Source organism: Ictidomys tridecemlineatus, chromosome 1 (assembly GCF_052094955.1).
Source record: "Ictidomys tridecemlineatus isolate mIctTri1 chromosome 1, mIctTri1.hap1, whole genome shotgun sequence".
In the NCBI taxonomy this organism is placed as follows: Eukaryota; Metazoa; Chordata; class Mammalia; order Rodentia; family Sciuridae; genus Ictidomys; species Ictidomys tridecemlineatus.
The window spans coordinates 10,358,655-10,385,093 of record NC_135477.1 but is presented as its reverse complement, the minus strand read 5'-3'; the positions used below and the strand labels follow the sequence as shown (position 1 = coordinate 10,385,093).

At 36.8% G+C, this 26,439-nt stretch overlaps 1 protein-coding gene across 4 annotated transcripts in view; it reads left to right on the top strand.

Moving 5' to 3' along the window:
• The window catches only part of Sec23ip (SEC23 interacting protein), a 45,206-nt gene extending 19,130 nt beyond the window's left edge, over window positions 1-26,076 (top strand). For 2 of the 4 annotated variants that reach the window (XM_005320727.5, XM_040272000.2), the window contains 12 exons: window positions 539-680; window positions 1,666-1,874; window positions 2,230-2,348; window positions 2,731-2,883; window positions 5,354-5,449; window positions 10,224-10,421; window positions 15,163-15,318; window positions 15,678-15,780; window positions 17,645-17,830; window positions 18,463-18,625; window positions 19,161-19,260; window positions 24,393-26,076. In XM_005320727.5, coding sequence (XP_005320784.2) covers window positions 539-680; window positions 1,666-1,874; window positions 2,230-2,348; window positions 2,731-2,883; window positions 5,354-5,449; window positions 10,224-10,421; window positions 15,163-15,318; window positions 15,678-15,780; window positions 17,645-17,830; window positions 18,463-18,625; window positions 19,161-19,242 — 1,607 coding nt within the window. In that variant the 3' untranslated portion in view covers window positions 19,243-19,260; window positions 24,393-26,076. Of the gene's footprint in view, window positions 1-538; window positions 681-1,665; window positions 1,875-2,229; window positions 2,349-2,730; window positions 2,884-5,353; window positions 5,450-10,223; window positions 10,422-15,162; window positions 15,319-15,677; window positions 15,781-17,644; window positions 17,831-18,285; window positions 18,626-19,160; window positions 19,261-24,392 lie in introns of those variants that run through there. The other 2 variants (XM_013356590.4, XM_021723356.3) reach the window with 2 other exon arrangements.
• Window positions 26,077-26,439: the final 363 nt, after the last annotated feature.

Sequence of the window (26,439 nt, the reverse complement as noted above, 5' to 3'; positions counted from 1 at the left end):
TACCAAAGGATTTACTACAATATAAAAAAAGGGGCTGGGTTCAGTGGTGCCCACATATAGTTCCAGCACTCAGGAAGTTGTGGTAGGAGGGATGCTTGCCTGCAAAAGGTAGCAACAGCTATGTCAAGGTCAAAACTCTTCTCAAAACAAAAATCCAATGGCAAGTGGCTCCTGACCATTTGAAAAAATACTGGTTCATAATAAGATGCAATTAAAATTATGCTGATGACATTCATAGACAAAAATTCAAATTTGACAACATAATCAATGGCTAGAGAGGAGTAAAAGTAAATATTCTCTTATTTTGAATTGAACAAATACAAAATGATACAAATTCTTTTGAAGTACCATTCTTTGTGCTATAACTACTTTCCTGTGCATGTTTGTATACCTGGCAATCTGGAAGGTTGAGGCAGGAGATCACAATCTTAAGGTTAGCCCCAGAAATTTAGCAAGGCCCTAAGCAATTTAGCAAGATCTGTCTCAAAATTAATCAATTTAATTTTATGTGTTTTTTTTTTTGTTTGTTTGTTTTAAGTGGATGATTTTAGGGTGGTTTCTCTCAAATTGCTGCAGACACATTTCAAGAAATCTTTAGATGAGGGGAAAGTCAGCCGAGTGGAGTTCCTCCCAGTTCACTGGCACAGTGCCTTGGGTGGGGATGCAACGGGTGTTGACAGGTTTGTAGATTTTCATCTTATTTTTCAGATTAGTTAAACCTAGATTCAAAATTTAAACAGTAATATGAAGTGGTTTATTATGACTTCAACAAATGTTTCTTTTTTTTTTTTTAATTACATACTTCCTCTGACATGTGATTACTGGCTGTACCATTTATATACCATTTTTCTCTGTGTGTTTAAGTGAATCTAAGAAATTTATCTGGTTTTGATAATCATTTTTGGACCTGGACATTGAGCCCATTCCTCAGGTGTGTTAAGCACATGCTCTACCACTGAGCTATCTCACTGGACCCTAAGATGATTTTTATGAAATACTAGTATATGGTGGTTTAGACAGGGTGCTGTCCTGTACATTTTAGGATGCTTAGCAGCATCCTTGGCTAAATAATGGTAGTGTGTCTTTCCCTCACCATGTGACAACCAAAAATATCTCCAGAAACTTCCATATCCCTGGGGGGTAAAGTCACCTATGGTTGGGAACCTCTGATGTAGACTTATTGTTTCTCAATGGAGAATACTCTTGACAGTAGTGCAGTTCTTTGTGGCACAACTGTGTTACATTGTACACCACTTAGCATCTCTTGTCTGAAAGCTACTCAATGGTAGCAATGCTCACCAGGAACTGTGGTAAGTTCAACAAACAAGCCACTGAATTTTGAATATGCCCATTTGAGAGCCACAAATACAGGCTATATTAATGCTGGCACAGAGGTTAATAGCATCTGGATTTTAAATAAATGTTTAAAATAATGTTTTAGTGCACATGGTTTTAATAAAACCAATTATACAAACAGCATTCTGTTAGTGTTAGGTTTTATGAGGGCATTTTCTTTTTCAGTGGATGTTCATGAACTTCACTGATAATTAATTAATAATGTACTAATCAGTTAAACGTTTTTACTCTATTTTTTCAGAAATAAGAAATTAAAACTTTTAAAAACTCTTAGATTGAAGGTACTGACTTTTTTTTGTTTTTAAACAGGAATATCAAGAAAATCACTTTGCCAAGTATTGGTCGTTTTCGTCACTTTACCAATGAGACCTTGCTAGATATTTTATTTTATAATAGCCCCACCTACTGTCAAACAATTGTGGAGAAAGTGGGAGTGGAAATAAATCGTCTCTATGCACTCTTCATGAGTCGGAATCCAGACTTCAAAGGAAGAGTCTCTGTTGCTGGTCACAGTTTAGGTAAAGCTGTTAAATACACACCTTATAAATGTGATGTTTAAGTTGTTAGTTCTTTTATTGTGGATCACATCCTTATTATGGAACTCAGAATTATACATCTTAACTTTTATAAAGGGCAGAAATGAATGCTTTGAGTTTACAGTCTGCCTTTTTTCTTCACATGATTCATAGGACTGCCATATATTTTAACTTATTCTGCTGTTTGGTAGAAGAAGAATGTTGATTATCAGATCTTAATTTACATGTAATTTTCGGAGGACTTCTGCCTAGGGACTTTGAAAGAAAGGAGAATTTGTTTAGTATTATAAAAACACCCAGAAAGTACATTATAAAGCAAAATACTTCTTTTTCTTAGGTTCTTTAATATTGTTTGATATCCTATCTAATCAAAAAGATTTGAATTTCTCCAAGTCTCCGGGACCTCCTGCTGTTGCTAATGGAGTTGTGAAGCAGCCCCATTTTCAGGACAAGCAGGTATGTCTGCACCTGACCCTGTTACCATTAGGTTTAGAGCTGGAACTGAAATTTTTTCTGAAACTTTTTATTTATCAAAAGGTTAAGAAGTATAATGGAGTCATGTGACTCATTTTAAACATTTCTCTTTTCCTTATGGATTATAAATGTAAATGTGAAAGTTTATGGTTTTTAAAAATACAAAGAAAATTATAGAAAATAGGAATGTGAGTGATTGATAAGTTTATGTATGTTTTGAAACATTCAAGCATTGGGTGGCAGACTACCTAAAATTTTGATTTGTTTATAGGGCAGAATTTTTTAAAGATTTTTCTATAAATCAGAAGACATTTTATGGGAGTTTTTCTGAGCTTTGTAATGTTTCCTCTTTTTTTTTATTAAGATGCACGAAGAGTCAAAGCTGGCTTTGGATGATTCATGTGACCTTGATGTTGAAAATGAAGAAGTCCTAACTTTGCAAGAAACTCTGGAAGCACTTAGCCTCTCTGAATATGTTAATACTTTTGAGAAGGAAAAGATTGATATGGAATCTCTGGTACTGATGTTAATTGGATTCATTTTTTTAAAAATTATTTTTCCTATGTGTAAGATTGAAAACTAAGAATGATTTAGAATATTGCTTATGTCAAAATTTATTCCTGATGAGGCAGGAATAAATGTTTAATGTTTAAATGTTTAAAAAATTCAAAAGAACAGGAATTATTAATGAATAGTACCTGTGAAAGCTTTTCTAAGTATGACACAAAATCCAGAAATCATAAAAGAAAAAGAAGTGCAGCGCAGTAGGTACCATAAGTTACATTGCAGGCTAATGATGGATGGGGAAACATAGATGGAGCACACATTACAAATAGAGGACTTTAGTATTCAAAGCTTCTGCAAAACTATTGGTAAGAAAGTAATAGTTCAGACAAAGGATATAAAAGTGATTTGTAGACCAATGACTTCATACCATATGAATACTCAGAAGAGAAATGCAAATTAAAAGTGCAGTTCTTTTTTTTTTTTTTTTTTTCTGAGTTTGACAAAAATAGATTGGATAATATGCCAGGATAGGGAAAAGTAAGTACTATTATTTATTATTGGTGAGCATGTAAACTGGTACAGCCTCTATGGAGGTCAATTTTGCAACATCTGTTTTTTTTAAATAACTTTATTTTTTTCTGTGTTGCTAAGGATTGAACCCAGTGCCTTACACATGCTAGGCAAGTGCTCTACCACTGAGCCACAACTCCAGCCCTACAACATCTTTTTTAAAATTAATTAATTAATTTTTTTTTTTTTTTTAATTTTTTATTTTTCATTTATTGGCGGACACAACATCTTTGTTTGTATGTGGTGCTGAGGATCGAACCCAGGCCGCAGGTATGCCAGGCGAGCGCGCTACTGCTTGAGCCACATCCCCAGCCCCTTTTTTTTTTTTTTTTTTTAATTTTTTTTTTTTTTTTAATATTTATTTTTTAGTTCTCGGCGGACACAACATCTTTGTTGGTATGTGGTGCTGGGGATCGAACCCGGGCCGCACGCATGCCAGACGAGCGTGCTACCGCCTGAGCCACATCCCCAGCCCCTAATTAATTGTTTTTTGACATGGTCTCACTATGTTGTCCAGGCTGGTATCCAACTCTTGGGTTCAAGTAATCCTCCCATCTTAGCCTCCCAAGTATTTGGGGTTACAGCCAAGCATGTGTCACTGCACCCAGCTCTGAAATAAACACCTTTTAAAATACCCTTTTCCCTGGGAATTTTACTGCTAAACATATTTCCTTTTCGTCTTTTTGCATACCAGGGATTGAACTCAAGGACACTCAACCACTGAGCCACAACCCAACCCTATTTTGTGTTGTATTTGGAGACAGAGTCTCACTTAGTTGCTTAGCACCTCAACTTTGCTTAGGCTGGCTTTGAACTTGTGATCCTCTTGTCTCAGCCTTCCGAGCTCCTGGGATTACAGGTGCTCCACTGTGTCTGGCCAGAAATATGTTATATAGAGAAATATTCACATAAGAATATCTAGGAGGACCAAGCAACTAGTGAGACCCGGTCTCTAAATAAAATACCAAAAGGGTGCTGGGGTTGTGGCTCAGTTATAGAGTGCTTGCTAGCATGTGTGAGGCACTGGGTTCAATCCTCAGTACTATATAAAAATAAATAAATAAAATAAAAGTATCGTATCCATCTACAAAAATTAAAATAAAATAAAAAATAGGGCTGGGATGTGGTTCAGTGGTTGAATGTCCCTGAGTTTAATCCCCAGTACTTAAAAAAAAAAAACAAAAAACTGAGGACACCTGATGCAGAGCTGTTGCTAACATAGTGAAAACTTAGAAACACCTTCCGTACCTACTAGTAGAAATTAGTCGATTGTCAGTGGGCATCAACACAGCGGAATGGCAAACCTGCATTGTGAATGGATGAATGAGGTGGTCACAGGTATACTGATCTCTTAGATACATCTGGTGAAACTTTATTCTTAACGTTCAGTGCTGTGTGTGTATAAGATACATACATAAACATATAAGTATTCATGTAGATGCTATGTGCACATGAAATATCTCTGCAGGGAAGCGAATTATGAGCAGGTGTTGCTGAGAGGTGAGTCAGGTGGTTGAGGCAGGAATGGAAGGAAATGACTATTGTGTGCTTGATTGTACTTTGGAATTTTGTACAACATGTACATATTTTCTATTAAAAATAATAGGGGGCTGGGGCTGTGGCTCAGTGGTAGAGCACTTGCCTAGCATGTGTGAGGCACTGGGTTCAGTTGTCAGCACCACATAAAAATAAATGAAATAAAAGCCCATCAACAACTAAAATAATAATAGGATGTTTTAGGTGGACAGGGATAAGATTATATAGCTTAAAATAATCTATTATTTAAAAACAAATTAACTTAAAAGTTGGCTCTTAGGTTGTTTTAGATGATGTCTTTTATAATTTTCACATTCTAATTTCAGTTCGTCTACCTCTAAAATGATTAATAATGTGCTTGTTTCTTTTTAAAGCTTATGTGTACAGTTGATGACCTGAAGGAAATGGGAATACCCCTTGGACCCAGGAAGAAGATAGCTAACTTTGTAAAACTTAAAGCAGCCAAATTGGTAACGTTCATTTCTACTCTCAATGTGTGACCAGCACATTTTGTTTTAGAAGTGTTTAGTACCCCTGTGGTTAGGCAAGTTTGTTTGCACCTATCTATAGCATGGTAATGGAGCTGATGGAAACCACACTTGAGTTTGTCAGAACTGGGTTTAAATCCAAATCTGGCCAACTGACCATCCTTGTTTTCCTGGGACCAAAGACTTTGCAGGCCAGAGGTTTCTGTTTTTAAACTGGTGAAGTACTGGTCAAATAGATGAGTTGGTTGCCCTGACTCCCAGTTCAGACACTTATTAACTGCACACTCATGAGACATTGGTTTAGTTTCTCTGATCTCTGATTTCCTTCTTTCTAAAGTGGGAGAGGTAGATAGGTTGGAGTGATAGAGAAATGATGTATGTGGGCACATCTGCAGCAGCTTACTTGTTCTTTCTCCCCATCTAGAGAGGTGAGGAAGCATGTACTGAAATATCACTAAGTAACAACTACACAACAAATTTTACTGCACAACAAAGCAACAACTAAAAATCATTTTTAAAAAAGCAACTAGGTGTGGTGGTGCACGCCTGTAATCCCAGCAACTAGGGAGGCTAAGGCATAAGGATCACAAGTTTGAGGCCAGCCTCTATAACTTAGTGAGGCCCTAAGCAAATTAGTGAGACCCTGTCTTAGATTTAAAAGAAATGGGGATGTGGCTCAGTGGTTAAGCATCTGCCCCCCCAGTACCAAAAAAACCAAGCCAAACCAAAACAAAACAACAAAAAAAACATCTTTGGAAAAACTTGTTTTAACTTATCAGCATATGGTCTCTGATGGATCTGGCATCTTGGTTTCTGTTTTTACAATGCTGGGAATTGAATCCTGGACCTCATACATGCTAGGAACATGCTTTGCCACTGAACCACACTCCCAGCCCTGATCCTTTCCATTTGATCATCTCTGATTCTCTTGTTTTGGGTACTTATTTGGAAGTTAACATATACCACTTCTTTATATGAAATATGATTAGAAATTGATTTTTTTATGATTAGCTTAAGGAATTGAGTCAGCATTTTACTAAACATCTAGGTCAGACACGATGCTTGAATCTTGGGATTTGGAGATGAACCACAAGTGTGCAGTCCAGTTAGTCCAGTTAGGGTAAAGAGTTGACCACAAGTGACCACATACGAGGTGCTGTCTGCACGTCCCGAGGCAGACCAAGGGTGGCAGTTCTGCTTGTGGAGAGGGGACCATGGTTTACTGAGCAGGAGAGTGAGTAGGAGTGAAATGGCCCCCCAGGAGCAGGCCCATGTTCCCCACAGCCGAAATGTCATGTGAGCTGGGAATGGAGAGGAGGGAAGGCTGCAGAGGTCCAAGTACCAGGTGGAAGTTTGGATTCTCTTTTATAAAGGAGTGGTTATTAGATACAGTTTTACAGTTGTGAAAGTCATGGTGCTGATTTGCTGGTTAATTCTGTGACAAGTTATGGTTTAGCACCAAATCTACTATTTAGTCTAAATTTTAGTTTTAACTTGCTTAGAAATTAAAAAAAATTAAAAATAAATGCCATAAACTATATTATAAATAAAATAACCATGAGTTATTTATAATGAATGGAAATTTTAAGGTATTAACTCTTCTATTTTCTTAAATTATTATTTGCCTTCTTTTGCTGTTGACCAGGGCCTGTTGGTTTATAGAAAGTACTAAAGGCAAACAAAAATAAAACTTGTAACATATCTTAATACTGAGACAGGCCTGTTATCAGCTTGATTTTTTTCCCCCTGTGAATTGAGCCACACTTCCCCTTTAGCAGCAGTAAATCCTTACTTCAGGGTCTGCCTGGATGCCACTTGAGAACCTTGCCATGCTTAGGCCACTGGACAGTGTGGGAAATACCACAGGAAGAGTCCTCTTGGTTACCATGATCAGGTGTTGGAAGAGAATGAAGCTGGAGGCTGCTGGGAATTTATAGAGTGGTTATTGGAATTGTGAGTGAGAGATGATTGTGAGTGAGTGGAATTGTGATTTGGGATATAAACTCAGAGATGGAAAGGAAAGAAGCAACTCTCAAAACCATCTGGAACAGAGCATACCGTATTTGAGTTAAGTGTTGAGAAGGATTGTTCACTTGGCAGTTGAGGGGTGTCTTTCATCTTATTTTTTCTTTATGCTAAATCATTCTGTAGTTCGTCTCACCTGAGTCCCTGGCAATACTGTGGGCAGATCCCTAGGTATTAATTTGTGATGAACTTGGTGGTTAAACCAAGATTGGGATCCTGTGTTGTGGTGTTGCTGTTTGTAGACTGGGTGCTGCATACCCACAGCAGTGAAGCAGAGGCCTGTAAGCAAGGCAAAACCCAGAAGAGCTGTGTTTTAGGCCCTACGTCATATCCTTAATTTTATTCTGTAAAAAAGGATAAGTGGAAAAGTATTCTGTAGTTATTGAATAATTTCTAGGAGCCTGTTTTATAAACTACAGTTCTTAGATATGTAAATTATGACATTATAAGGGTGTTTTGAAATGAATAAAAATCTATAACATGATCTTATTTTTTAAATTTAAGAGTAATTTCCTTTGGTTGAACTATAAAGTGTTCTTGGCTGAGCTACATTGATTGTTCTATGTTGCTCACAGATAAAGTGCTGCCAGATAAGATAATATATGGTGTGTCCTGTTGATTTACTATCACTGAAACAATGTGACCAAAATTAGCCAATTATTTTATAGTAAAGAGACCAAATATACATGGCCCATGTGCTGTTTTTCTTTGTAAATGGGTTTAGTGATTTTTCTTTTGAAAAGTAATAGTTTTTAGGGTTTGCAGTATTGTTAAGTCAAGTATTTATATGTTGATTCACTTAGTTTTAAACTTCATGCATAGAATTTTAGGGGAGCAAAATAGCTCTTGGCAATAGATCAGTTTATGATCTCTTGTGAGAACTCTCTTTAGCAATGTGTAATGTCAAGTTTTATGAGTATAATAGGTGGTAGTTCTGAGTGAGAAGCATATTTAAGCTGAAGAACTCTGAAAATATTCTTTTTGGATTTCATCTTTAAACTTGTGCCGCCTCAGGGCTGGGGGTTGTCGCTCAGTGGTAGAGCGATTGCCTAGCATGTGTGAGGCATCGAACTGGGTTCAATCCTCAGCACCACATAATAATAAATAATTAAATAAATAAAGATATTGTGTCCATTTACAACTTAAAAAAAACAAAAACAAACAAAAAAACTTATGCTGCTTCAAAAGGGAAGAAATAAACTTTCCAAAACACTGATGATAGAATCAGTTAAAATCTGACTGAGTTTTCATTTTCCTATTTTGTCTCTTGGATTACCCAGTTGGATTTATGATTTCTTAGTACTTTAATTAGCAGATTGACCAGTTTGGCCAAATATTTTGTTGAGTCAGTCTGTTCAGAAACTAATAAACATAGTTGCTTGGCATGGTGGCACATGCTTTATAATGCTTGTGACTCAGGAGGCTGTGCTGGGAAGAATGCAAGTTTGAGGTCAGCCTCAACAACTTAGTGAGGCCCTGAACAACTTAGCAAGTCTCTGTCTCAAATTAAAAATAAAAAGGACTGGGGATATAGCTCAGTGGTAAAGTACTTCTGGGTTCAGTCCCCAGTACCATACACAGACACACACTGAAAACACAGAGACCACCACACAGTCCTCAGCCTGGGGAAAAATTTGTTGTATTTGCTCAACTTATGTTTTCTAGTGTTCACAATTCTTGCCTTGGGGAAAAATTCTTACAAAGATTGATCAAGTAGTTTATAATGCTGCATTTAACGTTATGCTTTCATATAGTTGTATCTCAAACAAACAAACAAACAAAAAAACCTGCGGCATAGATGAGTTGCCCAAGACAAGGTTTACATTCGCCCAACATTGCTGAATTCAGGATGCAGTTACCACCGGGCATGGCTTTTGTTTATGGAAATGCACAGATCTTGAAAATTTTGTACAGTAAGTTTTGGTGGTTGTATTCACTTGTGTAATCATGACCTGCAACAAAAACCCAACACATCTATCCATTAGGTAGCTCCTTGTGCTTCTTTCTAGCTAACTCCTCCACCCTCCCTATAACCACTGTTCTGATTTCTAGAAATTCATCTGAGTAGAATCAACAGCATGTACTGTTTTGTATTTGCCCTCTTATACTTAAAATAATGTTTTTGAGCACTGGATGTATAGATCTTAGTAGAATAATTGCCAAGCCTGCACAAGGTGCTGAGTTTGATTTTCAGCACTGCAAATACATAGAATTGCAAATCTTTAAAAACAAATAATATTTTAAGATTCATCAAGATAGCCAGTACTTACCTGGATATGGTGGAGCATACATGTAATCCCAGCTACTTGGGAGGCTGAGACAGGAAGATCACAAGTTCTCTGCCAGCCTGGACAATTTGGCAAAACTGTCTCAAAATAAGAAATAAAAGGGGCTGGAGTATAGTTCGGTGGTAGTGCCCATGGGTTCAATCCTGAGTACTAGTTGGGGGAGCCGATACTTATGTTTAATTTTAATTATTTAATTGTAAACTATTTTTTTTCTTTTGTAATCTTTTTTTCTTAAGAATTTTAAAGTAAATTATAGATGCCATGGCATTTTTTCCCTAAATGGTTAGTTGTGTCTCAGAAGGACATTTCTCTCATGGCCCCAGTGCTATTATTATGCCTATGTTACTCATCATTCCTTAATATTGAGATGGCATGTTTTGCAGTGATAGATGAGAACTGAACTTATCCTCAAGATTATGTTGTGAAGTATTTGTGTTTCATAGGAACAGAAAAAAGCAGCATCAGAAAAGAAGGCAATGATGGCTGCTTCGACAAAAGGACAAGATGAAAGTGCTCAGAAAGCTAAAGAAGTGGCTTCTGTCCCTTCAGAATCTAGTGAATCTAAGAGGAAGCTTCCAGTTGGTGCTTACGTTTCTTCTGTGCACATTGATTATGAGTCTTTTGAAGTTGGCACTGGACAGGTGAGTTTACATTTTTTATGTTGGAATGAGCACATCTTTATCATTTGGATCGGTTGTACATTCTTTAAATATTTATATAACATGTATTTGGGGCTGTGTGGAGAAAACTGATTTCCTTTTACTATTTAATGCTTTTTATAATGTTCCCAGTAAAAGTTTGAACCTATATAGTACAAGACATCTACTTTTGAAGTTAGCTTTATTTCAGCTTTTCTAACACTCAAAAATTTTCTATTTTTTGTACCAGAAATTGAACTGAGGGCCACTTTGCCACTGAGTTATATTCTCAGACCATTTTATTTTATTTTTTTTTTAAGTTTTAAGACAGGGAGGAATATTGCTGAGGCTGGCCTCAAACTTGTGATTCTCCTGCTTTGGCTTCCTGAATCACTGGGATTACAGGCGTGTGTCACTGTCCTGGCTTTACACTCATAATTTTATACCCTTAGTGTCATTATCACTAATCAGAAGTGGCTATGTTAGAAAACTATGTTTAGAATATACCTAAATTTCTGTGGGAGAAATTTGTTGTATTTGCTCAACTTATGTTTTCTAGTGTTCATAATTCTTGCCTTGGGGAAAAATTCTTATAAAAATTGATCAAGTAGTTTATAATGCTGCATTTAACGTTATGCTTTCATATAGTTGTATCTCAATGGCTTAGAAATATTAAATTCCTTTTAGACAGCATTGCTTTCAATGTATTTACAGTTGAATATCACAAGTGAGTTCATGAAGGTACAAGGTGGAACTTGGTTTTTACACTACTTCATTTAAAATTTCAAGCCCATTTCATTCTTACTGGTTGCATTTTTAAATATTTCTTTTTCATACATGACAAATGTGATCAGACCTTAGCAAATAAAGGGCAAAATGTTTTCTCACCTTCCTTTGAAAGCTGAAAGTATAGGGGTCTATGAGCTACTAGGATACTCAGTACACACCTCTCTGGGAGGGAACCTTGTCCATGAAACCAGAGTCATCTCCTTATAGTGTTAGGACTGTAAAAGAAAAGGAATCTACCCTGCTAGGTCCAGTTAGGAAAATTCCAAAGAGTGATTTTGGTTTACCTGGTTTGAGTCCATTCTGGACCAGTTTGTAGCCTGGGTGTGGCCGCAGATTGACACAGACCAGTTCATATGCCACCTCTGTGGTTGGAGCACTGAGGCAGGTAGGCAAGATCTGTAACCAAAGGGTTGTTGGGCAATACAAATAGCAGCCACACAGTACATTATTCATTGCCAGAACGTCACATAAACCAGCTAAACAACAGGACATTTGAAAAAGAAAATAAACCCTCCAGCTGGGATTAGCTGGGATTACAGGCATGTGTCACTGTCCTGGCTTTACTCTAACCTCATCAGCTACAGCTAAATACCATCACCTATTTGAGCAAGGCCTTCGGAATTTTGTTTGGATATATATTTACATATATATTTTAACCAAAATGAGAAAATGCTATATGTAGTATTTTATTGAATCATCCTGTTGTCTTCAAATAGTGTATTATAAATATATTCCCATGTAAGTAAATATTCCTCCAGAACTTCATTTTTAATGACTGTTGGGATTTTTAATCATTGGGAAGATAATTATGTGGTCTGTCATTTCCTTATTACTTACTGGATTTATTAGTTTCCAAGGGCTCCTATAACAAAGTACACATCCTGCGTGGCTTTGGACATGGAAATTTCTTCTCTCACAGTTCTGGAGGCCAAGAGTCTGAGACAAAGTGTTGGCAGTGCCATGCTTCCTCTGAAACCCGTGTAGAACTCCTTCCTTGTGTCTTTCTAGCTCCTGGTGGTTCGTAGGCTGTCTTCAGCTGTCCTTGGCTTATAGACCATCTCTCTAGTCCCCCATTTTTATGTCATTTCTGTCTTTTCCCTGGCCTCAAACTTGAGATCCCTTTTTGTGTGTAGGACTCTGTGTCCAAATTTTCCCTTTTTATGACAACACTGGTCATAATTGGACTAGGGCCTATCATAATGATCTCATTTTAACTTGATTACCTTTTTAAACATTTTATTTAAAGATATTGGGGGTTAGGACTTTATATCTTTTTTTAAGAGGACACAAGTTCAGCCTATAACATTGCACCATTTAGGCAATTTTCAATTTTTATTCTATTTTTTCTTTGTATGCAGTACTGGGGATTGTACCCAGGGGTGCTGTACCACTTGGCTACATCTCTAAACCCCTTTTATGTTTTAATTCAAGACAGTCTCCTTAAGTTGCTGAGGCTGGCCTTAAACTTGAGATCCTCCCACCTCAGCTTCCTGAGTCTCTGGGATTATAGGCTTGTGCTACTGTACCTGGCCGTTTTTCACTCTTAAACAATTCAGTGATAAACATTTTAAAATCAACCTTCTATGTATATTCTTCATGATTTTCTTTCAGTTAAATTGGGAGAAGCAGAGTAGTTGGGCTAAAAGATGTACACGTGAAAGTTCTGATGGTTTCTGTACTTCTGATAGGTACCATTTGCCTCCGACTGGCAGTTTATAAGGTTGATGCTCTCATCTGTCCCTTGCCAGTACTGGCATAATTGTTTGTTCTCTCTCTCTCTCTCTCTCTCTCTCTCTCTCTCTCTCTCTCTCTCTCTCTCTCTCTCTCGCTGTGCCAGGGATGGAACTCAGGACCTTTCTCACCCATGCTCAGCAAGTGTTCTCCCACTGAGCTTCACCACCAGCCCTCATTCCTCTGTAAAACCACGTAGTAGCTTCACTTTAATAACTTAATTCTAAATAAATGAGTTATGTGAAAGTAAATTTTTTACCTTTTTTTTTAGCATTTTGTTTGTTTCTGATAAACTGATAGGAATAATGGTATTGCATTACATTTTTTTTTGAATACTTGAGAGGTTAGATATTTTCTGTATGTTTTGAAAGTATTTTTCTTTTATGAACTTCTGGTTTTTACCTGTTTTATATTGGATTTTTTTTACTGATATTTAATAAATCTGTATATATTGACTTGTTTGCCCCTTATCATTTATGTTGTAAATATTTTTTCAGTTTATATAATTTCTTTTAAGTCCCCCCCTGCCTTTTTATGGGAGAGCCAAACTATTGAAATTTGCAAATATAAAGACAAACCTCAGGTTATGAAGTCCAGGCTGTTGAGGGGCTCTCCGGGCATGGTAGAGGGCTTGGATTTGGAGTTAGAAGTGCTGGGCTAAGTCTACTTTCTGTCATTCACTGGCTGTGTGCCCCTGGGTGAGTTACACACCTCTTAAGCCTCAGTCTCTTCATCTGAGAAGTGAGCGTGGTGAATCTTGTGATACCTTCTTCTCCTGGTGGACCTTTGTTGCACACTTGGGTTATGCCATTCATTGTTCTTTGTAGGAGTTCCAGACACTAAAATGAAAAAGACATTGTCCTACCACTGAGGAAAATGAAAGAGTTGTACACTTGTTACTTTTTCTTGAGAGAACAATTGTGCGCAAGCTACCCAAAGACAGTTCTTTCAGGATAAGTCGTTTTGACTGAAGGAACTTGCCTTAAATAGAAAGTGATACCTCCGGGGTTACTGGTGATGAGTTCTGTTCCTTCACATGTTGAAGTATAATATTAGAAAGTCACGCCAAGGCAAGCATATAAAGCAAAGTTTATTTTAAAAGGGATAACACAGATTTCTCCTAGGAGAGAGAAGGGGGCCAAAGCTAGTATCCTGGTATCCCAAGAAGCGAGGATGTTTTGCCTTTTTATATGTCTTAATATTCCGTTGTTCTCCTGCTCTCTTCCCCTTATCTCTTTCCTAAATGCTGGGTGTTGTGGCCTAAAGGTGGGAAACAGGGGGAAGGGGGAAGGGCAGGATGGATCGGCCTAGCACACATTAATTAATAACTTTATAACTCCCTGTAGAGAGAGGCAATTCCTGGGACAGGTTACCTTAGCAATAGGTTGGAATAGGGGCAGGTTATCTTTATAGGGTGGTGGAAGGGTTCTGAAGGCATTAACATTTTAATTCCTCCATTCTCTGGATCCAACCCTTGCCTGTCTCTCTTCAAAAGGATGGAAATTATAATAAAGGTAGTCCTCATGAAGAAGTTAACTTGCCCAAGGTCACACAGTGTGTTAGTTTTTTGTCACTTGGCAGAATACCTGAGATAAACAACAACAAAGATTTATTTTGACTCATGGTTTCAGGGGTGAAAGAGAGAGAAAGAATCAAGGCCAGGGCCAAGATAATACCTTACAGGGTATGATCCACTTCTTTCAATGTGGCTCACCCTCCTACAGTTTCCACCATCTTCCAGTAATGCCATTAGATAATAAATCTGTCAGTGGACGAATCTACTGAAGAGGTCAGAGCCTCATGATCCAATCACTTCCCCCAAAGCCTCCCCTTGGAACACTGCTGCACTAGGACCAAACCTTCAGCACATGAGCACATTCCAGACCCAAACCATAACACAGTGAATAAAGAGTGGATTCAGACCCAGCAGTGTGACTCCAGATTACTACAGTTTTAACCTCGTATATGACCATAATTGATACGGTCATGCTTATATACTGTGTTTCTTATACTGGACAGTAAATAAATTTGTAGTCAGAGGATGTGATAGACTGAAGATTTTAGAGAGAATTTTTTAGTCTTCTATGACAGCAGCAGCTATCCATAGAAGAGTATCTTCTGTGTTTAAATTAAGTACTACTCCAAGAACACTTGAAAACCCCAAAGAATTTTGTCTTTTGTGATATTGGAATGATCTTTTTTATTGCTACTTGCTTTCTTCTAGGTTTCTGTTATTTACAGCTCATTAGACTTTGAGCCAGAGATTTTCTTTGCTTTGGGATCTCCAGTTGGTATGTTTCTTACCATCCGAGGAGTGGATAAGATAGATGAAAACTACAGGCTTCCTACTTGTAAAGGATTCTTCAATATTTATCATCCTGTGAGTGAACTGAATTTTTTCTTTTGAAAAAGATAAAGAGCCTGTCCTCTTTAACTTAAAGGTTCTCAGGTTCTTATTTCTTGGGAGTTAATATTGATCTTGATTTTGTAGGACTTAAGTCTTCCATCCTAAGAGATATAGTCTGTTATTTTCTAATAACAGAAATCCTGTTCAAAGAAATAATTCTATTGCTTTGCTTGCAAATTAGTTTTACCTATAGACCATAGAAAAACTTCTTAAAATTGCCAGTATTTGAATAAGGAGTAGGAAAAAGTCAATCTCTGATTTACCAGTTATCATTTTCTTACCCAATTAAAAGCATACAACTCAAAACAGCTTTTCAATTCTTCCATTTGTAGCTTGATCCAGTGGCATATAGATTAGAACCTATGATTGTTCCAGATTTGGATCTAAAAGCAGTCCTCATCCCACATCACAAAGGCAGAAAAAGACTTCATTTGGGTAAGAAACAAGTGTAAAAACTTGTCATTCCTGATATTTTATAGTCTGTATTATTAGTATTATTTTGTAATCTAATATTCTAATATTAGTATTATGAAAATTGTAACACTAAATTCTTTCTGATAGAATTAATACTACTTAAATGTCTACTTAGTTCAGAAAAAGGAAGAATTTGAAGGAGGTATAAAGTTTTAAATGAATTCCTTCTTTTTGATGATATTGAAAAAGGGGCAAGTTGGTAATAAAGCAAATTTTGATAATTTGGTTACAGTTTTTGAAACTGCGAAGAAGGGTAACACTTAATGACCAAATAATAAAGAAATGAATTTGATGTTGTCTAAGTCAAGAAAAGTGTTGTTTTCTTGTAACTAGACAAACTTTTCCTATTAAAAAAAATTCCCCTGGCAGGGCTGGGGAGTAGCTCAGTGGTACAGCACATGCTTAGCTTTATTGAGGCCCTGGGTTCCATCACTAGCAACACACACACACACACACACACACACACACACACACACACATCATTTAGCCTAATAGATGGATAATTTCTGTTAATTATGTGTATTACTTATCCCTAGACTTAAAAGATTGGGTGGAAGGGTTGTGAGCATGGACAAGAAAAGGAAAAGTGATCATGACCTTTTATTTAAACATGTTTTTTGCTGGGTTTGGTGGTGTATGCCTGTAATTCCAGTAACTCAGGAGGCGGAGGTAGGAGGATCATAAGTTCAAAGCCAGCCTCAGCAGTTTAGTGAGGAGGCATTTGGCAACTCAGCAAGACCCTGTCTCTCTATAAAAAGAAAAAGGGGGGTGGCTTGGGATATGGCTCAGTGATTTAAGTACCCCTTGGTTCAATCCCTAGTGCTCCCCCCACAAAAAAAAAACAAAGAAAAGAAAAAGTTTTTTTCTAGCTACTTGGGAGACTAAGGCAGGAGGATTGCAAGTTTGAGGCCAGCTTGGGCAGCTTGGCAAGACCTTGTTTCAAAATAAAAATAAATAAGTATCTATCTGTCTCAGTAGTAGATACCCACCTCCCCCATTCAATTCCCAGTGTCCCTTCTACACCCAAAAAGGGGGATGTGTTTTGTTTGTTTGGCTGGTGGCATGATTTTTAAAAAATATTTAACTCTTTGGAAGTTAAAATGAGAAATTTAATAACTCAAAGACCTTGAATTCAAATATGATTATTATATAAGAGGAGAAATAATGAAGGAGCAGAGGTTTTTTCATTTCTAAAGTAGAGGTTTAAATTGTAGTTATTAGAATCTTAAATTCTCAAAACCATTTCACTGTTACAGATTAGAAAAGTAGTGATATTTTTAGTCTCTTGGGTCCATTTTTAAAAAAAACTTCCAGTAAAAAGTACTTATGAATGTTGCTTATATTTTTGTAGTATTTAAACTTCTTTCTTTGGATAGGAGAAATTTATATTCTTGGGCTGGATCAAGTTTAGTCATGAAAAAAAATGACAGAATAAGTCAAGCGTGGTGGCCCATACCTATAATCCTTGTGGCTCTGGAGGCTGAGGCAGGAAGATTGCAAGTTCATAGCCAGCCCCAACAACTTGATAAAGCCCTAAGCAACTTAGTGAGAGCCTGTCTCAAAGTAAAAAATAAAAAGGGATGGGGATGTGGATGTGGCTCAGTGGTTAAGCACCCCTGGGTTCAATCCCTGGTACCAAAAAATAAAAATAAAAAAATGACAGAATTAGATTCATCAAGTTATTTTATCAGCATTCTGGCTGAGTCATTCTGTATATTTGACTTTAAGAGAGGAAGAAGAGCTCCTCAATGGAATATTAATTTCTGTGATAATGGAATTTTACCCAGTGACTGATTAACTTGATGTGTTTTCTTGATCTCTTTAGAGTTGAAAGAAAGTCTCTCTCGAATGGGATCTGATTTGAAGCAGGGTTTTATTAGCTCTCTGAAAAGTGCTTGGCAGACACTTAATGAGTTTGCCCGTGCTCATACCTCTTCAACTCAGTTGCAAGAAGAATTGGAAAAAGTTGCCCATCAAATCAAAGAGGAAGAAGAAAAGCAAGTAGTTGAAGGTAAATTTGACATTTGAGGCATTTTCCAGTACAAATATTACTTATGAACCGTAACACTGATGTATTACTTAATAATGCTTTTATTTTCTAGTCTTATTTTGTGAAATTGTGTAGATCCTTCCTATAAAGGAGAATTTGTCATATACCATCAAGTGCATTATTTCAACATCATTCTTTGTTAACTAGGTTTTTAACTGATAGTTACTGAACTTTTAAATATTTTGTTGAGTTTCTTAAGGCCAGAATGGAATATCAAGTTGAGAAATGTTTGTATTCAGGCATTTTAAAGACTCAAAGAAGTTATCTTCCTGATACTGTGGTTTAACTGTGTCCTTATAGACTTCATATATAATGTCAGGTCATTGTGTCATGATATGTTTGACTTTCAGATTCTAATTCTATTTCCTTTCTCTCTATAATGCTTTCTCATCTCTTATCTTCACAACTTCTGTCAGCTGTTGGCTCTTTCTCCTCTCTCTTCCCCTGTTGTTTGGAGGAATGGGGAGTGAGCCTGGTAGCTCCCCAGTTGCTACGTGTGTCAAGCCATATACTCATTGAGCCAGAAAGTCAGCTAAAGTCAAAGGATAATGATTAAGTGATTGACTTTTATATTGAAATGGTTTAAATTCTAGCAGAAAAGATTGTTGAAAGTCCAGATTTTTCCAAGGATGAAGACTACTTAGGAAAAGTTGGAATGTTAAACGGAGGCCGCCGAATCGATTACGTTCTTCAAGAAAAGCCAATAGAGAGTTTTAATGAATATCTTTTCGCTCTTCAGAGTCATTTGTGCTATTGGTAAGTGTTCTTCACTTTGATAACATTTGAGAGACTTTAGGTGCCATCACATAATGACAGTTTAGTTTTAGTGAGATTCTTTTACTGATTTCAATATTTGTTATGGTCTGTTAATTCTAACTCATATATCTCAAATCATAACTTTTCTCCTTTAATTTTTTAAAAAATTCAGAATAGAGGTTTGCAGTACATTTCTAACTTTTTATCTTTCTAATCTGCATATTTGAGTTATCCACAAGGTGGCGGTATGTTATCTGCCTTTACCCAGAGGCCTTTGGTGCTTGCATACTGTTTTTGTAGGAGTCTTTCGTAGTGGGAGTTGTAGGGATTTGGGAAAGCCATTTCTTCTTTATGATCTTATCACCAAGAGCTTGACTGTTCTGGAGCTGGTCTCTGTGCAGTTTTTAAGGATAGCTGTAAGATCACATTTGCCATCATTTGCCCTTGTTAGATAGAGTTGAATAGAACAACTAAACTGCATTTACCACCTTTGTGCACAGAGTTAATTCTACTAATTGTCTTTTCTTTTTGATAGGGAATCCGAAGATACTGCTCTCCTACTACTTAAAGAAATTTATCGAACAATGAACATTAGTCCAGAGCAGCCCCAGCATTGATCGGACTTCTATTTTACTGTGAGTTTATCTCTTTTATACATAAAAAGTTTGAATGTTATCATTCTAAAGCTTTTTTGTATGGAGCTGATATTGACTGGGATTTTTCTCTTTGCTCTTTTCTGTTTCCTCTGAGATTTTTTGTTTGTTTGTTTTGTTTAAATTCAGAATACAGATAGCAAGGAAGGGGATTAGTTTGCAGTATGTATTTCTGATTCATTATTATCTTCTTTCCAAAACTACACAGAATTTGAGTCTTTTAGTTTTTTGGTTTTTTTGGTTTTGTCTTTTTTTTAAAAAACAGATCCTAGAAATGTCAGTTGAGAATTCTTTTGGGTATAGGTCTCATTACCCATTTACAACACTTTAAACAAGGAAAGTTTATTTTCCTTCAGTGACAGGATTGGTTCCTTTGTTGAGTGATGCCACCAGACACCTGGACTACTGGCGTCTTCCTGCATCAGTGTCGGCTCTTACTGCCTTGTGTTTATAATATGCTCCATCGTTCCAGACATGTCTGTATCTGGCATGCAGAGCAGCGACTACCTTGCCTATCCCTTTTAAATTAGAAAAGCAAAAGCATGGCCAAATACTCTCTCACACCTATAGACTAGGCCTATGGCCACCCTAGCAAAGGTGATGCTGTAAGTGTTTCCAGTCTTTAGAGAAGGAATAGAGAAGAGGGTTAAGTCTGTGATGAGTGTGCCAGTCTGTGTTTTTGTCATGCTCTCTGTTCCTAACTGTCCTCCTGAGACACTGGATACTTGTTTTTCATCACTAGATAATGCATTACTTTTTAAAAGAAATTTTAAAGCCTTTGAAAGAATGGAATAAAAAGTACTGATCTCTACATTGCCAAAATCAAAAGTAGCTCCTAGCACATTTTGGTTTTCTGGTAGTAAATGATAAATGAAGATTGCCTTTAGCCTCCACTTTCTCATTTTAGAGAGGTAACCATTTTCACTGGGGTTCCCTTAGAGAAATTTTTATGCATATATTCAAGTAAATATTCATGCATTTTAAAACAAAGCGATCTCATTCAATATATTGTCTTGAACTTGGCTGTTTTCCGTCAGCCAGGCAGCTCACTTGGTATTCCTATCGTGTGTGTGAGCCAATTTCCTGTGAATGAACATTTAGATAATTTTCAGTGTTTTTTAATGCTATATATTAGGCAGTCTTAGTCAACAGAATAGTTTGGTCTAAACAACTACTTTGTAATTGTATTGTATATAATTTTATCAGTTCCTACCATTTCTGATATTGTAATATTTCAGAATAGTTTCATCTAAAAAACAATTACATAATCACATCATATATAATTTTATTAGTTCCCACCATTTCTGATATTATAATATTAAAATAAACTGAATGTAATGTCAAAAGCTTCTCATAGTACAGATTTTCAATTATAAAATAGTTATTTACTTGATGGACAAATATTTATTCAGTACCTACTGTGTGCCAGACATCCATTTTTATGCTGAGGATAAGTAATCAACAAGATTGCATCCTCACCTTTAAGGGATTTACCTTCTACTGGGAGAAGATTGACAGTAAACCTGATCCCTATAATGCACAACTTCAAATATTGGTAGGTTTGGTGGAGAAGATTAAATTGGAAATGATAGAGGGCAGCTGGGGTGTTTTAGTCAAGCTTTTTTGCTGCTGTGATAAAGGACCTACCAGCACAAATATAGAGGAGAAAATGTTTATTTAGGAGTGCACGGTTTCAGAGTTCTTAGACCATAAAGGGCAGGCTTCATTCCTCAAGGCTCTCGCTGTAAGGCAGAACATTATGGTAGAAGAGTGTGCGAGGGAAGCAGCTCACATGATGATCAGGAAGCAAAGAGAGAGACTCCACTCTGCAGATACAAAATATACACCCCATAGCCATGCCCCCAATTAACCACTTCCTCCAGTCACACCCCACCAGGCTCTAGCCACCACTTTATCATGGTGCACTATCTTTTTAATGTGTGTATGTGATTCGCTAGTATTTTATTAAGAATTTTTACATCTATGTTCATAAAGGATATTGGTCTGAAGTTTTCTTAATGTGTCTTTGTCTAGTTTTGATACCAGGGTGATATTAGCTTCATATAATGAATTCAGAAGAGTTCCCTCCTTTTCTATTTTCGTGGAATAATTTGAGGCGGATTGGTATTAGCTTTTTTTTTTTTTAAGGGTCTGGTGGAACTTGACTAAGAATTCATCCAGCCTTGGGTTTTTCTTTCTTTTTTTAAAAAAATTTCTTTGTTTTTTCTTTCTTTCTTTCTTTTTTTGTATATAACACAATACCTTTATTTTACTTATTTATTTTTTTATGTGGTGCTGAGGATCAAACCCAGTGCCTCACACATGCAGGTTAAGTGCTCTACCACTGAGCTATGATCCCAGCCCTGGTCCTGGGCTTTTCTTTGTTGCTAGGCTTTTGCTGATATCTTAAATTTCATTATTTAAAATTGATCTGTTTAAATTTTCTGTATCTTCCTGATTCAATTTGGGTAGGTTGACTCTAGAAATTTGTTGATGTCTTCAAGATTTTCTAATTTATTTGGATTATAAATTTTCAAAATAGTTTGATTATCCTGTGTATTTCAGTATTGTCTGTGGTGATATTTGCTTTTTCTCATGAATTTTAATAATTTGAGTTTTTTCCCCTTTTTCTTTTGGTTAGTTTGGCTAGAGTTTATCAGTTTTGTTTATTTTTTCAAAGAAACAACTTTGTTTTGTTGATTTAAAAAACATTTTTTAAAGATTTCAATTCAATTAATTTTCTCTGATTTTGATTAATTTCCTGTCTTCTACTGATTTTGGTGTTGATTTGTACTTCTTTTTGTAGGGCCTTGAGATGTAAGAAATACAGAAAAGAGCTGGGTGTGGTGGTATGTGCCTTGAATTCTAGCTGCTTAGGAGGCTGAGGCAGGAGATTGCATGTTATAGATCATCCTGGGCAACTTGCTGAGACCCTGTATCAAAATTTAAAAGAATAAAAAGAACTGGGGATGGAACTCAGTAGTAGAGTACCCCCTGGGTATCACACACACAAAAAAGAAAGAAAATACAGAAAAGAATAAGCAGCAGTAGAAACTACCCATAATCTTACCAACCAAAAATGTTAAAGTATTTCTAAGTCTGTTTTACTTTGTTTGTTATTTTATAGCCTGTTTTTTCTGCTTAAGATGTTGTGTAATTTTCCCATATCATCCTATACCATGTGTGCATGCATGTGCTCATGTGTCTGGTATACTTACAGTTCTTGTTTGCTTTTCTGAATGAGTTATATAAACACTTGATTTAGATTTTTGAAGTGACAGAAGTGAAGGATCATCTTTTTTGTGTATCCTTCCAGACTTCTGCTTACACACAGTAAAATTTTTCATTTTTTTAAAGTGACCTTGTGTCTTGGAGAGTGTTCCATATCAGGGCACCCGTCCATCTGTCCGTGCACCCATCCATCTGTCCATGTACCCATTACTAGTGAAGTTGAGTATTTTTGGTGTATGAATATGCCTCCCTGATTGTATTTCTTCTTTTGTTAATTGCTTTTTCCTGACCCTTTTGTATTTTTTCTGGAGGTGTGAGGTAGGCTGGTTTTAATTTTTGTTGTTGTTGTTGTTTTGAGAGAGAGAGAGAGTTAGTTAGTTTTTTTTTTTTTTAATATTTATTTTTCAGTTTTCGGCAGACACAACTTGTTTGTATGTGGTGCTGAGGATTGAACCCGGGCTGCACGTATGCCAGGCGAGCACACTACCGCTTGAGCCACATCCCCAGCCCCTTTAATTTTTTTTAATTGGTTTTATTTTTTTAAATACATGACAGCAGAATGCATCACAATTCTTATTACACATATAGAACAATTTTTTATACCTCTATTTGTATATAAAATATGTACACATCAATTCATGTCTTCATACATGTTACTTTTTAATTTTGTTTATGCTTTAGAGTTACAGGGCCTCATATATTAGTAACCCGTACCACTGAGCTGTTCTCCTAGCCCATTTCCTGAGCTTTCTGGTCTTTTCTATTGACTTATTTATCTCTCCATCATATTTCATTGATTTCAGGTCATATACCCTATTTTAGCATCTTTAAGTTCTCAACATCAGCTGTTGGCTGTAAGTTGGTTTCTGAGAGGGCATGTATTGTTCTCTGCTAGCCACTGGGGGTCACTACCCACCTGGTCTACTTAAGCTGATTTCTCTACTTGAGATGTTCTTGGTCCATGCTGGTAGTGTCAACTCAGACCTCAGAATCTGCAGGTGGAGGGGACAACGGTACCATTCAGTGTACAAGGAATTTTCCCCCCTCTTCCCATGTCAGATAAGAGGTGTGAGGGTTTTTTGCCATCCTTTTTGCTTGGATGGTTTTTCTTTTTATGTCCAACTAATCAGGGTTGTGACATTCGGTCTCCCTATTGTTTGAAAGTCTCCTGACTCCTTTGAGACTCTCTTTCCTGGGCATCTTTCATTTTGTGCATAAAACAATGGCATGCTCTATGGTGTGTTAATAATGGTAATTTTTTACTTTTGAATGTCTGGCAATACAAGTTCTCAGTATACCACAGTCTTGACTCTCTCTACCCTCTTAAAACAAACAAAACCCCAAAACAACACTGCTGGATTTTGGAAACCTCAGTCAGAACCTTTTATCTCACATAGGATTTGTTCACTCTAGTGGCTTTATTTCCATATGTATTTGCTTATAAAATTTAGGCTAGAATCTTAAGTTTTTAATACTAAACTAATAAAATAATTAATTGAAAATATTATGCTTGATTCATTCAGAGACCAGTTAAGCTAAATAATATTTTCACGTTTATTTCCTTTTATTGCTTTTTTAAAAAGCCTTAAATTAACCTGATAATTAACTTAAGATTTTGTCTTTCACTTTCCATACTTGCTTTGTTACAAAGATTCCTCTTGCTAAAATAACCTTGTGCCCTCCCAAGCCTTTGGATGGCACGTCTGAGGCTATACGCTCCCAGGCTGTGTTATTTGGAGGCCATCTGCAGTATTTGCTCAGGAAGGTTGAGCATGAACCTGTATGTTCTTTCACTTCAGGAAGGAGCGGCAGTGCGTTATATTCTTACTGTAAATTTGTGACATTTACCAAGTTTTCTTTTTAAGACTTTCTTCTCTTCACAGAAAGTCCCAGGGAAAATCACCTTGCTGAAAGAACCCTCCATGGATGTTCCCAGTCTGCTCCTGTGATGGAAGATTGAAAAGCGATGCGTCAACAGTTGTTCACACATGACTCTCAGGTGTGGGCTTCATTCAGAAGGCAACACATGGAGCGAAAGGCAATGACAAAATCTACTGCATTTGGACAGTATGGATGAGAAAATGTAATTATAAAAATAATGCAATGAAAAATTCCTCAGATTTGTTTAGTTGTATAGTTGTCCAAGTTAAGTGTGAGTTAAATGAAGAAATATTTGTAGCATGCAAATGGTTATTTCTGTTTCTGAAAAACCACCATCAATGGGCTATTAAACTTACATTTTTCTTTTTATTAGTGCAGTATGTTCCTTTTATTCAGGTATGGACTTCTTGAGAAACTCTAGTAACATGATTTTCAGGAAAGATGTCACACTTTCAATGTGAAGCATAGTTCTGAGCTGCTGGGATGCAGGGTCCTTTCTGAGGAAGTGGCCAAGGTCACTTGCAGCCCACGCTGGTTCTGCGGTGTTGTGGAGCCTTCACACTACCGGAAGCCTAGTTATGAAGTGCTTTGACTTTCCAGAAGTCCTGTGATGGGCTCTCTGGGAGTGTCCACCTACGCAAGGAGGAGGGAGCACATGTCAGGTTTCATTTGGTCATCAGATGAAGCTGGCAGTTGCCTCATTGCTGAAGTTCTACTTAACGTGAGAACCAAAGTAGAGGTTTTTGTTTTCTGGTTTATTAATTTCCCTTATACCAAAGTCTTTGAAAGTATGAAATGTTTTGCTTCTAGACTGTAAAGCTACTTCACGAAAAGACTGCTATGTGGTATTTCACTTTGTTTTACCATAAATTCAAATTATCCAAATATTTTCCTAATCCTACACAGAAATGCTGATTTTCTTCTTGTGTTATGTAGTGGAAACATCTTACATTGTTTATATAGTTCTCATGGAACATGAAATTTTTTGAAAGCTATATATGATACACATTTTTGTGTATATATATTCTAATTGGTGTGAATAAAACAGTAACATCAATGATTTTTTAAGCAGCAAACTTCTGTATTCTCATGTCTTCCTTTAATAGTATTCCTTTGAGCTAGGTGTGCTGGCACATGCTTGTAATCCCAACAACTTGGGAGGCTGAGGCAGCAGAATCGCAAGTTTAGGGCCAGCCTGGACAACTTAGTGAGACCCTGTCTTAAAATAAAATAAAAAGGGCTGAGGGATGTCGCTCAATGGTACAGTACCCCTAGGTTCAGTCCCCAGTACTGGAGGAGAAGAAAAATCCTATGAGTTCAGTGTCATTCCCTTTCTATTGTGAGTAGCTGCTTTGTAGCTAATACAGGAGTTTATAATTTGCTACTAATAGTAGAATGAGAACTGTAAAATTTTGGAGCTGTAGTTGACCCTGGATGGCCTGTATTCCAACCGCCTCGATTTTCTAGCTGAGGAACAACACTAAATGCCTTTTCCAGACTGATACATGGCAGATCTGGGCTGGAACACAGATTTATTGACTCCCTTCCAGCCTTCATTTCTCCACACCAGGACAAATTGCTTTTCACTTAATTTTCACTTAACTTCCCAGTACTGATGAAATAAAAAAAAATAATGAGGGTTATTTATATATATTTTAATAAAATCCTGTTTGATTTTTCAACTTACAGTGAGTTTTGTGTTTTGTTCTGCCTGTCTTCTGAGTGATGGGTTAAGAGAAGGGCCTTTGGGCCATTGTCCGTGGAAGAAATGTGTGCCAGGCCTGGATTCTTGCCATTTCCTTTTAAACCTGAAGAAACATAAAATAGAATTTTTTGGACCTGGCTGATGACCTATTTTTCCATCATTATACAGTCTTTTTGTAGTTCTCCTGAGGGCAGAGTCTGGAGCAAAGTCTTGGTCACTGTTGTCACCACCATGCCGAGCACAGAGTCTTTCCACAGAGTGAGGCACTTCCCAGATATTTGTTGAATAAGGGAATTTTTAAAATCAAAACCATAATTTGACACTTTGAAAGAGACCCGAGAGGA